Source organism: Mesoplodon mirus, assembly GCF_964341445.2.
Source record: "Mesoplodon mirus genome assembly, chromosome: 2".
NCBI classification, from domain to species: domain Eukaryota; kingdom Metazoa; phylum Chordata; class Mammalia; order Artiodactyla; family Ziphiidae; genus Mesoplodon; species Mesoplodon mirus.
This window is the reverse complement of record NC_138977.1, coordinates 185,180,591-185,197,601: the sequence shown is the minus strand read 5'-3', so window position 1 is coordinate 185,197,601 and position 17,011 is coordinate 185,180,591. Positions and strand designations below refer to the sequence as shown.

General features: G+C 43.7%; 1 protein-coding gene across 1 annotated transcript; it reads left to right on the top strand.

Annotated features, from left to right (window-relative positions):
* Positions 1 to 15,578: 15,578 nt before the first annotated feature.
* Positions 15,579 to 15,965, top strand: LOC309795787 (riboflavin kinase-like; the record flags this gene model as incomplete). Its single annotated transcript, XM_082608546.1, has 1 exon — positions 15,579 to 15,965. One exon carries the CDS (start codon positions 15,579 to 15,581, stop codon positions 15,963 to 15,965), a length of 387 nt encoding a protein of 128 aa, XP_082464672.1.
* Between the last annotated feature and the right edge of the window lie 1,046 nt (positions 15,966 to 17,011).

Sequence of the window (17,011 nt, the reverse complement as noted above, 5' to 3'; positions counted from 1 at the left end):
TCTGCGTGTAGGTCGCCGGAGGGCGTGTGTTCTTCGCTCAGACAGGAGAGGGTTAAAGGAGCAGCCTCTTCGGGGACTCTGGCTCACTCAGGCTGGGCGGGAGGGAGGGGCACGGAGTGCGGGGTGAGCGTGCAGCGGCAGAGTTCGGCGTGACGTTGCGCCAGCACGAGGCGTGCCCGTGCGTTCTCCCGGGGACGTTGTCTGTGCATCCCGGGACCCCGGCAGTGGCGGGCTACACAGGCTCCCGGAAGGGCGGTGTGGACAGTGACCTGCGCTCGCACACAGGCTTCTTGGTGTCGGCAGCAGCAGCCCCAGCGTCCCACGCCCGTCACTGGGCTCCGCGCTTTCAGTCGTGACTCGCGCCCGTCTGTGGAGCCCCTTTAAGCAGCGCTCTTAATCCCCTCTCCTCGCGCACCAGGAAACCAAGAGGGAAGAAAAAGTCTCTTGCCTCTTCGGCAGCTCCAGAGTTTTCCCGGACTCCCTCCCGGCTAGCTGTGGCACATTAGCCCCCTTCAGGCTGAGTTCTCGCCGCCATCCCCAGTCCTCTCCCTGCGCTCTGACCGAAGCCCGAGCCTCAGCTTCCAGCACCGCCTGCCCCGGCGGGCGAGCAGACAAGCCTCTCGGGCTGGTGAGTGCCGCTCGTCACCGATCCTCTGTGCGGGAATCTCTCCGCTTTGCCCTACCCAGGTATGTGGGGAGTTTCTTGCCTTTTGGGAGGTCTGGGGTCTTCTGCCAGCGTTCAGTAGGTGTTCTGTAGGAGTTGTTCCACGTGTAGCTATATCTCTGGTGTATCCGTGGGGAGGAAGGTGATCTCCGCGTCTTACTCTTCCGCCATCTTACCCGGAAGTCTCCGACAGTAGTCATCCTAACTATTTTTATGTTAGGTTTCCATTTCTCTCCTATTCATCTCTGTTAGTTTTTCCCCTCTAACTTGCATTTCTTTGTCTTTCTTACCACTGTTTTTTCCTTCTCTGTTTCCCTGGAGTAATTCACCTACAGTGTTCTCTTCAATTACCTTTTGCATATTGCATGCTTTCCTTCCCTTGTCCTCTCCTACTTTTCCCCCTTCTTCTTCTCTCCTACTAATCTTGTATCTGCTTCTCTCTTCCTCCTTTTGTTAAAGTTTTATTTAATATTGAATGCTGTGGTTTAAAATATGTTTATCTTTGAATAGGGTCAGTTCTATTCAAGTTTAATAACCAAAAACATGGGTAGAATTTTCTTGACTCTCTTCCCTTTTTTAACCTGGACAACATTTTGATTGTCTCCTTAGGCCAAGTTAAAAGAATGTGTTAGATCCTATATTAGGATGTAAGTCATGCTGAGCTAGGAAGGAACCTGTAGTCATGATTCTACTTCACCTAAGGGCCAATGAGACAAATGCTTACTAAATGTTTGCCCACTGAATGGATGAACTACTGAATGCTTGTTTGACCTGTATCATAGAAAAGTGCAAAGTTAGGTCAAAGGATTAAAGCCACCTTGATCATTACTAAGTACTCTACAAATCCTGGGCTGAGATACTCAGAGGTAGCCAAGGCAGCAGTTACAGGGCAATGCATTTTGGTAAAACACTGCACTTTCTCTGAGACACTACAAGTTTTTATTGCAAAGACATTGTACCATGTGCCCTTGGGCTCTGTTGCATGACCACAGAACAATGACAGATATTACAAATTAGACGTCTGTGGTTGTGACCAAATTCCTGGAATGGGTGACTGCAGGGCCCCAGACAGACAATGTCTGCCCTTCTGAGTGCAGACTGGGGAGGGAAGTCCCCAGGCAGCACTGCCACTGATGCATCACATCTGTGCGAGGCCTTGATACAAAGCTCTCCTTTTCCAAACATTTCCTCCACTTCTATGTGGGAGTAGATATCATGAGGTGCATTAAATCCGTGCTCTGCTGAGAGGCCCATGACTTCCAGCAGCTTTCAGGGATGGGCAGTGTGCATGTGATTTGGAGAGGTCACCAGTTCCCCATCACTCTTGTTCTCTCTGCACTATGACATATTATGGAGAGTTCACACTCAGGCATGTCAGAGCTAAATGGTGCAGGCTGATTTGATGTCACTTGCTAATGCCCTGGATTCTTTATTGCTGTAGATATGCACATGTGAGGGACAGCTCAGACTCCTAGTCGCCCAGCTCTGCCCCTTTCCATGCTGGATGGCAGACAGCAAGCCCATATCTTTCATCGGCTCCTATCAGAGCAAAGTCTTTGCCTTCATCTTGTTTTCCATAACTGCCTCTCAGACATTTATTGAACCTCAAATTTTAATATCCACTTGCTACTGCTTGATCTGGTCCATGATCCTATGTTTTTGAAGACTAAATACATCAAGACCCATAAATTATTTGTATGTAATAGATGTGAGATTTGCATCACTGGAATTAGGCCTGAATTGGTTAAGCAAGTTTTAATTAGAACTTTAAAAAAACTTCTTCTGGGATGTGCAGAGTATAAAAAGTAGGTGTTATCTAGCTCACAATTCCTGCAAGGTATGAGTGGTGGTCATCCATCCTGCTCCAGACCATGGCTGATTGATTCAAGGGAGAGGAGCCTGATTCAAGCCAGTCACATTCTCCCTTTTAGGACTATGAAAACCTGAGTGGAGGAAAAGGAGCCAGAAGGTGTTGGAACACAGTTATCTTCGGACAGAACCCTAGACCTAAGGTCCACCTGCCCTTGTATCTGAGGCACCTTGCCTCCCCTCCAGGGTCCTCTCATTTATGCCATATCTCTTCATTCTCACTCTAAGCCTCTGGACTCAAGAGTCTGAAGATTGCCACAGATACCCCATGCTGTTGGCCATGCTCGTTAGACATGTCCCCATATCTTATCCATGGCACAGCTGAGCCAAGCATTCCCAGAATTCAGATGTCTACACTCACTGTTTCAGGGTACTCAGGCCCCACCTTCACCCCTTTGTAGGTCACAAAACCCCAGTTATGGAAATAAAATGAAGATGGAGGTATATGGAGTGTCTGTCTTTCTGAAGTCCAACAAATTTGCTCACAGATCCTTCTGGTCCATTGAAGTAAAATATTATCCACTGTGTTCAAAAATATACCTAAATGCTTTAGAATTTTTACCTGTAACTGAGATGCACGCACTCATTTAATAAATTTAATAATTATTGTACTTTCAAGTTCAGTTTGTGTTATGATGGGAGGTAAATAAAATATGGAAACTGAGTCAGTCATGAGGAGTTTAAAATAGATACTACTTATCTACTTGTTAATTGATGGATTAAGTCTTTGATTTATTTAATGGTCATCCACTCAGTCAGTGAAACTTTATTGAGAATAACCTCATGACAGGGCATGAGTTGAGGAAAACCAAGATAGGAGCAAGACATGGTGCCTGTTCCCAGGGAGCTCAATAGTGGGGAGTCAGTCCTAAAAACATATATCAATATGTGTTGACAGGTGTGAGAAAAGACTTGTGGGCATGAGCCTGAAGAAGTCAATTGCATTTGATACAGGCATAACTGAAGGCAAGTGGACTAGCTAGAAATTTCTTGCAGCCATGCAGGTGGGAGATGGATGGAAAGAGAAGTTGACAATCTCCAGAGATATTTAAGAAGTAGGAACTATAGAATTAGAGATTGGAAGCTGTGGGGGTAGACAGTGAGGGAGAGGGAACGTTATGGGTGCAACCCACATTGCTATTTCTGGAGGGCTTGGTAGATGGTGATGGAGATAGAGATAAAGAAAAAAGTTTATGTGAGAAAAAGGAATATGGGAGATAAACAAAATGGGGACAAAGAGGTAGAAAAAAAACCTAGCAGAGTGTGGTGTGAAGGATAGAGAGAGTGTTTGGATTAGAAGGGAGGACTCATTTCTGTTGAATGCTACTGAAATGTGAAGGATGATGTGTACCATGTTTTTAATTGATGACTTCTGTTTTCTCTGAGCAGCAGCAGGGAAAGTGTTCTGATGAGAATGAATTTCAGAGGTTTGAGAATAGAATTTCTGGGCAACTTTCCAGCCTGATGTAGGAAGCAAGATGAGATAATTTATGTAATGTGTTTTGAATAGTGCCTGGCAAAGATTAAGCTCTCAATAAATGTTGGCAGCTATTATAATGGCACCAAATTGTTCAGCTTTATGGTTTTTCTCTAACAGTGATTAACACCTGGGATATAAGTACAAAAAATGTTGGACAGATGTATTAATTCTGAGAGGGATTTTTCAAGAAGAGAGTTGGGAGGGCAAGGGAGTTGTGGAAATTGGCAAGCATGAGAGAAATAGTGTTCTGTGGAATTTTAACTGGATTAAAGAAAAAAAGGAGGACAAGAGAAAGCTGCTGGGTAATGGGAACATAGACAGTTTCTGGGCTGCAAAGTCTTCATGATGTTACAACATTGGTGCAGTGGGAGTAATGGAATGAAAGGGACTGAAGGATGAAAGGTTGAGGAAGAGAGTGGGATTTCTAACTTTTGGACTTATGCATACAGCAGTAATCAGTGATGACAGCATTCAAGGAGGCAATGGAAGCAAGGTGATAGCATGGAATGGAGGTGAAAGTCACTGGAAATGAGCTGATCAAAGGACTGAGAACTCAAGGTGTAGGGCTTGAATGTTAAAGTCACCAGGGTAGTGATAGGACTTGGAGGCAATGGAATGATCACAAGGCCAGAAGATGACAAAGGCTGTAGCTGGAAATGGGTGATGTAACTTAGCCTCATTTCCCCAGAAATCAGAGCCTGAAACAGAGACTTGAGTGAAAATGCTTTATTGGGTTCTAGGGGATAGGAGTAAGGTCAGGAGGAGTGAGGCAAGGAATGAGGAAAAAACACGATTTATCATTGTGTTGTTTCCTGCTACAGGCAACTGGATGCTTGATTCCAGGGGACAGTTTAAGGAGTCATGTGAAAGGAATATCAGAATCTTCTCTATGGAGGAGAAAAAGGGAAACATTTATGCATTGACTCCCATCCCCATTAGTCAAAGAACCCCCCAATAAGGTGACATCCCCCCAAAATTTCTGGGTTGAGCATCTCTGGATACTAAGCAGGTTACAGAGAAACACGGACAGGAAATGAGAGGCACACAGGAGTGATACTTCCAGGTTGTACCTGCGTGAAGGATGTTGGCTCCTACGGAATACTGGATGCTCCATATTGGCTAGAACAGGAGGCAGGTGAGGCTGAGAGCATTTGAAGGGATGCCCAACAGGTGTCCACTGCAGGCCACACTTGTACCAGTCATATCTGCTAAGGCCATCCACTCAGTGCCATCTGTCACAGAGTCAGCTTCAAGGTAGTAGCTGCTGCAATCTCTGCAAATATTTAATTAAATATTATTAGTGAAACAAGTCACTATTGCAACTTGCTATGTGGCAATAACTAGTATTCAGTGACCATTCTTCCACCACCTAGTCTAGATTTCTCTTACCCTCGGCCAGCACTTGGGCTTGTCTAGGTCACTTTCTTGGTGTGGGAACTTTGATCTTCTTACCCAAAGCATCTAAGTCCTTGGTTGTCTTGCCTTTGTCAGCTGGCAGTTGCTGCAATTACCTGTTCACCATTCTCACCAGTATGGAAACCCCAAGAGATAAACCAATAAATCACCTGAGTTCTATATAGACCCCTCCCTGACTCCATTACACAGGAGAAACCCTAGCTCCTCAGAGCAATCAGGATCCAGAACCCCCACCACTAACTCCTCTTTTTTTTTTTTTTTTTAACCTACTGGTTCTCTGGCATTAGTGGTCCAGAAGTGACCAGGTGAGAGTTCCTCCTTCAAGTTGAGCAGACTATTATGTTCACTTAGAGAGAAGCCTCTCCCCGACCATCACTCTTCCATCCCCTGAACCAGGGCCTCTGATCTGTCAAAGCCTAAGGTGGCAGTGGCAGGAAACACAAAATCCATAAGAGGGTCGAGGGGGTGATGGTGGGAGAGCCCAGTCTTATTTCTATACCTTGCTTGATTTCCTCCATCTTCTAATCAGTTTCTTCATCAGCCACATGTGTTGTTTGCAGTGCTGCCTACCAGGGGATTTTTTCCTTTACTCTTGTCCTCCTCTCGGGACCCATGAGTGGACTGAGAACAGCGGCAGTTTGCTTCAGCTGTGAGCACCAACTTAGGATGCCGGCTCAGGTGTGGGACCAGGCCTAGTTCTTCCCTCCTCTGGCAGCTGGCCACAGGGAAACTCCGTGAGTCCATAGGTGTGAGCTGAAGGCAGATGTCAGTGAAACAGCGGGGCAGACATAGGAGACTGGGCCATCAGTTTACATAATGTTCTCTTCCCTTTGGGTCTGCATAGGCCAGATCTTGAACATGCCAGTTCCTTTGTGGCAAAAGATTGCTGCCGTGCCCACCCAAACTCATGATTATATCCAGCCCCAGCTGCATGGTAACTTGCCCTCCCTAGGAGCTCATTTTTACCAGGGCCCACTGACATGCCTGGAGCTGCTTTTCAAAGAGTGAGTAGCTTTCTGCCACAGAAGGGGTGGCCCTGCTTCAGCCTCTTAGGGGTCTGTGACCCAGCGCTGCTACTGGGGCTTTCCAGAGACGCTGCAGAGTCCTGTTCCACCAGATGCTGCATTGCCTGAGAGTCAGGGCACTTAGTGCATAGCTGGACCTGCGGAAGAGCCTTTTCTTATTCTGAGCTCCACTCAGAATTGGCAGCCTACTGGGTCATCTGATAAGTGGGTCAAATCTGTACTTCCAAGTGTGGTCTATTTTGTTTCCAAAATCCATAAGGCTTACTAAACACCATGTCCTGTCTTAGTGGCGGGGAGGTATAAGGTGCAACAGTGTGCCCTTCGTCTGGGAGGAAATGGCCCAGCACGCCTCAGACCACTGGATGCTATGGCTTCGCCAGGGGGAGCAAAACCTTGTGGAATTTATCTCCTTTCTTTTGGCCCTACTGTGATTGCATCTAGAGTACATTTGTGCTTTCAAATCAGAGCACTCTGCACTTCATGCCTCTAAAAGGTCAACCAAGCTGTGTTTACGGCATTAGCGTTCTCAAGGGCCAGTTCATTTATTTCCACCTGAAAAAATGGTGCAGTTAATATCTACCCTATATTCCTCACAGTTTTATAATGAGGGTTATATGAGATAATACACACAAAACACTTTAAACTGTAAAGCATTATTCAAATGTTAAATGTTTGATATTATCCTGTTTGGTTGTCACACTGCTTTTTCTTCTTTCTTTCCTTTTCTTTTTTTCTTTTTTCTTTTGTAGCTGAGGGTTGCGAGAGGAAAGAGGAATGAATTAGAGCTGCCACAACTAGGGCTTAGGGCAGTGGTGTTCAGAAATATCTTGGGAATTAAGCAAATGAGGGACTGCTCTTGTTTATGCAAATCTGTCCCCAGGATTCTTCCAAGTGCCAGCTGGTGACCTGGGATTGATAACTGAAGGGTGAAATGGAGTATGTCCCAGGTCAATTTTTTAAAATTATACCTCTCTCATATGGGGATACAACTAAGCTGTAACCAGAATCACCTTGAATAGAAAGTTGGCCAAGTGCTTTATGAACTCTATATACTGCATGCACGGCTGGGCATTCTAAGGGCTGCAAGGGTCCAGGCTCCTGGTGGAGGCCTTTGCGGTCCAGACACTTTCAGCACTGGCATGCTATTTCAGCCTGGGAGCTCGGTTTGGAGTCAGTCTGAATTTCCTAAAGTTTCATTTCTCTTTGTGTAGAAGGTGTGCCCCAAAGTAAGCAATTTGACTTGGGAGCAGATGGCCAGGTACATGGATTCCTGGGAATGGTGGCTAGAGTCTCATGACAGGTTGATGACAATGGCACAGGAACAGGCTCTGTGAGCAAACCTTGGGGATTTAGCTACCACAATGAGTTCCGTCTGGCCTCATTTGCACTGTTGCAGGGCTGCATCCAGCTTGACGATGAGCAGGGGGCCAAGCTGCTCCCCTGCAATTCGGCTTCCTAGGAGCAAGAGTGTGCTGGAAATATGAGCATTTCGCCTGTGTGCAATTGAAGGAAATAACTAGAAATATAGCTTCATTGTGGACCTTGAACAAGCGTGACTTGTGAGGAGCACTTTCAAAGCAACTTCTATTATCAATGTGCTGATGTTTATTTTCTCCTGGTCCCTAGGTGAAAATTGAGTAGTCCCAGGGCCAGAGTTATTTATTAAAAAGAAAAATTTGAAATTAGACAAAATCAGATACTGAAGAAGAATACTAGGGTAATGTGGGAATATGAAAGGACACAGATACACTCATACAGGTACATGAAACTGAAAATCCAGTGAGAGAGAACTGGGGACACAGAAGTCAAATATTCTTTCAACAGCCGGGTTTCCGTGTTTGCGGTGCTGACATCTAGCCTAACCTGAATCAAAAACCCTCTTTGGAAAGTGGTGTAAGTCTTCATGAGCACTTAGCTCTCTGAAACTTTAGTGTAGTATATCTATCTATTTTTCCCAAAATTAATTTTCAGGCTTTTGGAGAAAATCATGATACATTAAAATAGTGAGGAAAAATAAATATGTACAAAGTTAGGAACAAATGTTATGGAGTATTATTGATGGCCTTTTTAAAGTTGACAACAATTCGAAAGCTGATATAACAAATGAAGCTTATTTAAATAAATCCGATAACATTATAAGTATCTTAAGAAAAACAGTTTTCTTTGTATCATGCTATAGTCTTGGTTTGCACAGCCCCGTGGTGCTAAGGATGTTTGGTGCTGTCTCATTGGAAATATTGTTGTGTTGCATTGTAAGAAAAAAATATGTAAGCTGTGAAATGAGAACTTCAAATATTTGTGAATGTTCCCAATACTCTTCTGAATTTTGGGGGATGACAATCTAAACAAGAAACCCCATAGGAATCATTTCACTTGTGAGCCTGCAGATAGCTCCCGTCTTCACCCTGTCATGCTGGCATTTTCTCAGAGACGTGTGTGGTGTAAAGCCCAGCCCCAAAGGGTCTCAGTCAGATGGGCTGGCTGAGTCCCAAGATCTCCCCTTATTTGCTTTCGACCATGGGATGTTATATTATCTTCACAAACCTGTGTCTTCGTTTGTAAAATGATGATAAAAACAGCACCTATTTCATAGGCCAATTAAATGACATAAGAAATATGAAGTGCTTATTAACATAGAACCTACAGCTTTGAGGAGAGTTGATAAATGACACCTTTTTCTATTTTTATTATTACTATAAGGGACACTCATCAGAAGCTGAGTGAGTTGTACTAAATTGAAATGATAAAGCACCTATTTTCTGCAAACACCGTGGGAGGCTGGTCCCTCAAAAGTCCCTCAAAGGAATAGAGAGATGTAGAGCAGCAGGGCGAGGACACTTTAGGAGTAGAAAAGGCATCGGCACACACATTCAGGGACATGCATCAGCAGTCCATAAACACCCCTCACACACACACACACACACACACAAACACACGCTCTAGAGCAGAGCCCTGCTCAACAATATTTCATATGCTTTCCACATTTCCCAGGCTTCCTTGCAGTGAGTCAAATGTTCTGGACAATGAACTGTAAGCAGAGGTGACAAGGGTTTCTTCCAGGATGAGCAGGTCAGTGTGCCTCCTCTTTCCCTCCTGCTGGGACTTTGGAGGCCACTGTCCTAGGTCATATAGCTCAAGATGGAGGGGGCTGCCTGACCCACATCAAATACTGTCTGAGAAATAAACCTTTGTGTGTTAAGTGACTGAGGTATTAGGGTTAGTTGTAGGAGCTAGCATCACTCACCCTGAGACATTGATTTATAACCTGAAAGGGCTGAGCTCTAGAATAGACTCTAGGTAGAGACAAGAACAGTATTCAATGGTTGCTCTTATTAGATAGCTCAGGTATGGTTGACTTTAAATAAACATTGTACCCATTAAGATGCAACCCTGGAAAGGTCTTGGCAGTGAACTGTTGCCATATCTATCTAGCCTATATTTAGAGAAGCTGTTTTCACCCCATAGTGGTTTATGCTGTGTTGGAAATCTCTAGGAGCTGCACTATTTCCTCTTCTCTTTCTGGACCTCCTGATGATTGAGGCTAGTGCCCCTCCCTAATCCAGTCATCCAGAGCATGGGATGTGGCTTCCTGGAAGAAGACAGGGAGGGACCTGAGAAGGACTAAATGGGTCCCGGCCACAGGCAGAGAATATGCCAAGAGAGCTGGGGATGGGTAAGGCATTGCTAGGCGGTCTATGGGAGACCAGTGGAAAATAGCAATCCCTGGGACCCAGGCTATGGTTGCTACCAATGGGGTCAAAAGGCTCCTAATGGTGATTGAGAACAGGGAAGAGGGAAGGAGAGACTGGTAGTCGCAATGTAGGCAAAGTGCTGGTTCAATGGTAATACTAGCCAATGTGTACCAAAGGTCTGTTATATGCTAAGTATCTTAGGAGCACTGTCTTTTCTGATCTTCCCCACAAACTTATGAAATAGGATTGATCACATTTTAATGGTGAAAATAATTGAGGCTCAAAGATGTTAAGTAATTTGCCTGAGATCACAGAATCATTAAATCTTGGGGCCGAGATTCAAAACCAGATTTCTCAGACTCAAAAGCCCTTCCTCTCCTCATTCTAGCTTATTTCCTCCCAAGAAGAAGAAAGACATGGGAAAAAAAAAAGGTCATTACCTGTGTGACTTGGCAGGGCCGTGTGTTGGGCCCGGAGCCAGGAGGAAGAGGAAGCTGGGACTAGGTGTGGCAGAGGCAGGCAAGATCCAAGCCAGTGTCATTTCCAAAGGGAAATCTGTTCCAATAGTTGGGCAATAGCAGAAACTTCCAGTAAATGCAGGTGAAATAGGAAGGTAACAACATTTTTATTCAACCTGATCTGTCTGGCACTTTGCTGGAAGTTTAGGGAAGAGTCTAACCTCTTGAGAGGTCAGGACTGGGCAGGGCATCAGTGCTTCCACCTGGACTTCTGGGCAGAGCTGGTGAGTTTAAGCCTCCAAATACTTGGGCTTCGGTGTACCTACAGCTTTGTGGAGAAAGTCAGTGACTGACATAGTTTCAGAGGTAACCAACTGCCCCATGATTCCAAGTTGCATGTTACATTTCACCCCATTTGAGGATCCAATTCTGAATGGAATTTTGGGCCATTAGAAATGAGGACTGAGAATCTGCAAGGTCAGGAGGTTGGTTGTAAGGTCAGTGATGTGGTTGTCAATATGCATGAAGATGAAGGTGAGCAGGTTCCCCAGACTTCAAGCCAGGCAGTTGGTAGACAGCAGATCCCAAGAAGGGGGAGCCAGGAGGCAAAGCATCAGATCTCCAGATACCCACTGTCAGGCTGTGATGTGAATCCCCAGGACATGGCCCTTTACTAGGAAAGGTCATTACCTGTGTGACTTGTCAGGGCAGTGTGTACCACAAGCTAATGACTCTGGTGCTCTGTCCAGTGTAGTTTGGCCTGCACAGGGTTAAAAAGTAAATTGAAATGCCCTGGGTGGGGCCAGTGTTCTCCAGTTCTCCACAATTCCCACCAATCTCATCTGACATCTGGACAGCTTCATTCATGTGTCCACCCCTCTGTAGATCTTGGAGAAGCATTGCAGGGAGTCCCTCCAGCCTTGCCTTTTGTTTTATGTAGATGCACTGGTCCAGCTTCAGACTTTTCTGCTGCAGGACTGACAGTGAAGTTAGAGCTGGCTCCACCTTCCCTGCCTTCCCTTTGCAAGCATCTTCCCCAGGACAGGACACAGAAATGCCCCCAGCAGCCCCCCTCACCCACATCCTGCTCAGTCTGGAAAAGGAGACCAGGGAGGAAGGAAGGAGAACATTTATTGAGAAATGTTAGCAAGACAAAGGTTGGAAGGGGGTAGCGAAGACCAAGGGAGAAAGAATGGCTTTCTCCTGGAAGTCCAGATGCAATGCTGATGTGTCAAGGTGCTTTTACACATGTATTTCCCAGGTTCTTGGGTTTTTAATCATAAGGTTTTTCTTGACCTGTTGAGTAAGGAAGGCTGATGGAACAGCCAAAAGAGTGATGCTTCATGTACCATTCTTCAAGGAGCTGGTAGTGGGGGTGCCTTTGACAGGTGTGTTCTGGGGTCTCCAGAGGAGGGGGAGCTGCAGGTTTAGGGAAACACAAAGAGTTGAGCGGAGTTGAATGAGTCAGAACTGAGAGGGTGATTGTTCTTCATTGTCCAGCCTGCTCCATCCCACAAGCTAGCACATGTGGCTATTGGGATTGAGAAGTGTGGCTGGTCCAAAGGGAGATGTGCTGTGAGTGAGTGTAAAATACACACCAGATATACACCAGATTTCAGAGACCCACTATAAAAAGAAAATTGTTACCTATCTCATTAATAAGTTTTAGGTATGTTATGTGTTGAAATGATAATATTTTTGACATATTAGGTTAAATAAATTGAATTATTAAATCATTTTACCAGTTTTTTTTTTAATGTGGCTACTAGAAAATTTTAAATTACATATGTGGCTTGTATTACATTTCTGCTGGATAATGCTGGTCTAGGCTTTTCTTAGAGTTCCAGCAGCAAAATACAGGAACACACAATCTCACAGACACAGATACAACACACAGCCACACACACACAGACACACACACACTCTGTTGAGGGTTCCAGGCAACTCCAACAGTTGGAAGGTAAGTCTGCTGAACTTTTCTCTTGAAACTGTGATCAATTCTCGAAAATAATGCAGACCCCTCCTCGGCCCTTGGCGACCCCCTGCTATTGATCAGTCTTCCTTTTTTCCCCTTGTTGTCAGCCCCTCCACTCCTGCCATCTTTGCCTCCACCATACCCCACCTCAAACCCAGCTTAGGCTGTTTCCCACTTTTTTAAATGCCACCATAGATTCAGAGTGTGAGATGTGCTGGAGGGAAAAAAAAGTACTTACCCTTTGGGAATAAGAAGTCATTTTTCCCAGACTTTGGAAATTAACATAATGGGGCTTTTCTGCATTCCAGCTGCAACGTTGGATCTGGCAGGTTGGCTGTTCCCTGACATAATGCAAAACATAACTCAGTGGTCATTTCCATGTGTAAAAAGTTCAGCAGTATTGTTGGAACAATCATCATAAATCAGGAACAACTTTCTTTGGGGACTCTATTGCCACTTGATTTAGTATTTCCTGGCAACTTGCCTATCATGGAATGAAGCCATGATTGCTTCCTACACAAAATGTTATCTGCAGAACATCCCACCAGAAACCTATAGAAAGAACACTGACGTGCTTGCAAGTTTTGATAATCTGTGACTGCTTTTTATATTGAGAATAAATTTGACAATGGGACTCATTGTTAAACTGGACAATATATTCCATGGAACAGCTTCCAAATTAAAATGGGGCTTATATGGCGTTTTACATACCATTTGTTCCAAAGGAAAGAAAATTGGACTCTTTCAGTTCCAGGAAGAAAATTCAGCAAAACATGTATACTGTGAAATAAGAGAAATTATCCTCAGCAACTTTTGTGCTAACATGTTCAGTTATTATGAAAACAGGAAAAAATGAATCAGCTGTAGAGAGTAGGGGAGCATGACAGTCTCATGTCCGAAATGTCCCAGAGCTTCTTTTAGACGAGCACTGTGAGAATGTGCAGTTCCTCACATGTAAAGGAGGAATTTACCCAGGAAGTACTAGGAGGAAAGGCTGGGAGACTCCCTCCAATGCCCTGTAGTAGTTTGGCCCGGAAGTGCGCTGCGGGGGAGGGGCGGTGGGGGGAGTTAGGGACTCAGTAGATGGAAATCCCGCTGTCAGTTCACAAACCCATGGTGGCTCTAACCCCCAGATGACACCTGTTATGGACAATGAGCCCAGGTCAAGAACAGGAGTGACCCTCGGCCAGCACTCAGCAAAGAACAAGGACACTCCCAGAAAACACCTGACGCCCTCCAAAACTTAGGAAAGACAAGAGCAGAGATGAAGAGCTCCGTGCGGGGCCACCTCTGCTGGTTCACTCCTGAGCTGCCTAGCTCCCCAGGCCATTGAATCAGCAAAGCAAAACTTGAGTATTTAGTAAATCTAAACCTATATTTTCTTCCTTTCCCTTCCCTTGGGTCGGAACAATTCAGACTGAGATCTCAATTCCTGGTCCTGGACAAATATTGTGCTCCCTTTGTAATGATGAGCACACAGAGAAAAATTGCCAGGCAAATGAAAAGATAGCAGAGTTCAACAGAAGGGACCACTCTGAGGAATCAGAGAAAATATTTTTCTATGAAATATAGTTTCTACAAGAGACGCGGGAAGCACTCCTGATTTGTGTTTCCAAAAAGCTTCAAAAGGACATTTCTTCTATGAAATTTGAGCAGGGAACCATAAAGAGAAAAACAAACAGGTTATGGAAGCCAGCATGGAGATTTAAAAAAAAAGTTCATTTCAGATTGAAATGGAGGAAGTGAACGGCAAAATGAATCCTGCAGCAAACAGGTTTGATGGAGCAGAAGTCAACTTTTACAGCACAAAACTCAGAAAAAAGACAAAGAGATAAAAAGAATGGGAGAATACATAAAAAGCATGGACAAGAGACATGTTTAATATGTAAACACTAGGAATTTCAGAAAAAGAACCAATAAAAATGGAGCCATTATTAAAAAACAATTTGGGGGAAGTTTTCCTGAGCTAGAGAAAGTCTTGAGTTTTCTGAAAATCAGACAAAAATAATGAAAAATTTTTAATGCCTAGACTTAATCTTGATAATTTATTTTAATTTCAAGAATAAAAACAGATTCAGTGAGTATCCATGCAGATAAAGCTTGCCTCCCACTTCTCCTTTGCAACATGAAGAAGACAGAATTGTCTACAGAATTATGAGGGAAAAAGGATTGTGACCCAAATGGGATTGTCCGTTAAAATGTGTGTTGACAAGAAGTAAAAGCAAAGTAAATTCCTCATATTACATAAGGAATAATCAATTGACATTGCTCTATTTTTGATAATGAAAATTAGAGAAAATAGATATCAGTACATTTTAATTTAATGTCACTACTAATAGGATAAAAATAGTAGATATGACTTCCAAAATCACGGGAAATTCAAGTTTAAAAAGATAACTGTAGTCTATAAAAAGGTATAACTGATTCACTTTGCTGTACAGCAGACACTAACACAACATTGTAAAGCAACTACACTCCAATAAAATTTTTTTTAAAAGGTCCATTAAAAAGAACCATAAAACAACAAAACCCATAAAACCATGTTTTATAGTAGAAATAAAACTAAACATAAATCTTGTTAATAAAATGATGGGGATAAACTCTCATTTTGAATCACAGACTTTTATATTGGGTTAAAAATATTGTATCAGTGTACCCAGTGAATCCCAAAATAATAAAAATAAGGCAATGGGCAAAGACATAAGAAGATGAATCCAAACAAAAGCAGGGCAAGAGACTTCCGCGGTCGCCGGCGTTCCGGAGCCCTGACGCAGCCTCTGAGTCACTCGGCACCTTTTGTTCGGTCAGCGGCGTGAGGGTCTCGCCGCGGCGTGTCGTCCGCGCCGCTCTGCCTGTGTACGCCGGTGCGCTCGCCCGGCCGGCCGGCCTGCGGAGCTCCCGCCCGTGTCCCCCGGCTGGTCCGGGGAGTTCGGGCACCGCCTCGACTGCGGTTCCGCCGGACGCGCGGACTGGACCGCGCACCCCGAGCGGACGGAGTCATGAGGCGCCTGCCGTACTTCTGCCGCGGCCAGGTGGTGCTGGGCTTCGGTCGCGGCTCCAAGCAGCTGGGCATCCCTACAGCTAACTTTCCTGAACAAGTAGTAGATAATCTTCCAGCTGATGCATCCACTGGCATATATTATGGTTGGGCCAGTGTTGGAAGTGGAGACGTCCATAAGATGGTGGTGAGCATAGGATGGAACCCATACTGCAAGAATACAAAAAAGTCCAAGGAAACTCATATCATGCATGCTTTCAAAGAGGACTTATATGGGGAAATTTTCAATGTGGCCATCGTTGGCTACCTCAGACCAGAAAAGAACTTTGATTCTTTAGAGTCACTTATTTCAGCAATTCAAGGTGATATTGAGGAAGCTAAGAAATGACTAGAATTACCAGAACATTGGAAACTCAGAGAAGACAATTTCTTCCAGGTTCCTAAAAGTAAAATAATGGCCACTGATGGAAAAGCATCTTATTTATTCATTCACTGTTGTCTAATATTTTACTGCTCATAACTACAGTCTCATCTTGGTTATATTTTAAAAATCAAACATTTTCCTACAGCTGTGAATTAAACAGTACAATGTAGTTATCATATTATGTTGCAACTGTTCAATTAAACCCATCATGTTACAGTACTAAAAAGCTTCATTTTAAAAATCAAGATTCTTTTTTATGTAATATGTTGATTAAAATGGACCACTGGAAATGTCTTAAGTGTTTTATAATGGAAATGAAATATATATAAATACAGGTAACAGGCAAGTCACTAGTTTGAGATGAGAACTATAATTCTCATGATCAAATTCTAGCATGCATGTACCTGTATAACATGCTCTGCTAATCAGAAGGCTTATAAAAGTAACTATATTAAGCAGAGGGTTGACAGTTTATTACAAACCTAAGGGGAAAAATCCAGACTTGGTATTTTTTGTATTTTGTGCATTTATATATTATTATAGACATGAAGACTTGTGAAATTTCATTTTAATTAGTCATTTCCTTTAAGGGCTCAAATCATTGTACTGGGTTCCATTTTTGTTACAGCTGCCTCAGTTCTAATTGGTCTAGACTCTCTCCCTGTTATTTTTCATTTTTCTTTTAAAACAGTAAAATGAGTGTTTTTCAAATCTCTAGGTCTCATTTTTGTGTTGTATAACACTTCTCTCTTTTTAAGAGTAGCTATTCTTCAACATTTTTCTTAACCTTTGTTTCCTGTATACAATTGTCAGTGTCAGTTTTTCCATTTAGAATATCCAACTCTACATTTACAAAATGTAGAGTTTCATCTGAGTCTGTATCTGCCATCCCATCCCTTCACTATATGAACAGTGATTAAGCACATATCTCTTGCATTTTAGAAAAAAACACCCAAAACTTCATCTGTAGGTTTCCTCAAAGTTTAAACGAACAGCTAGCAGTTCATTTA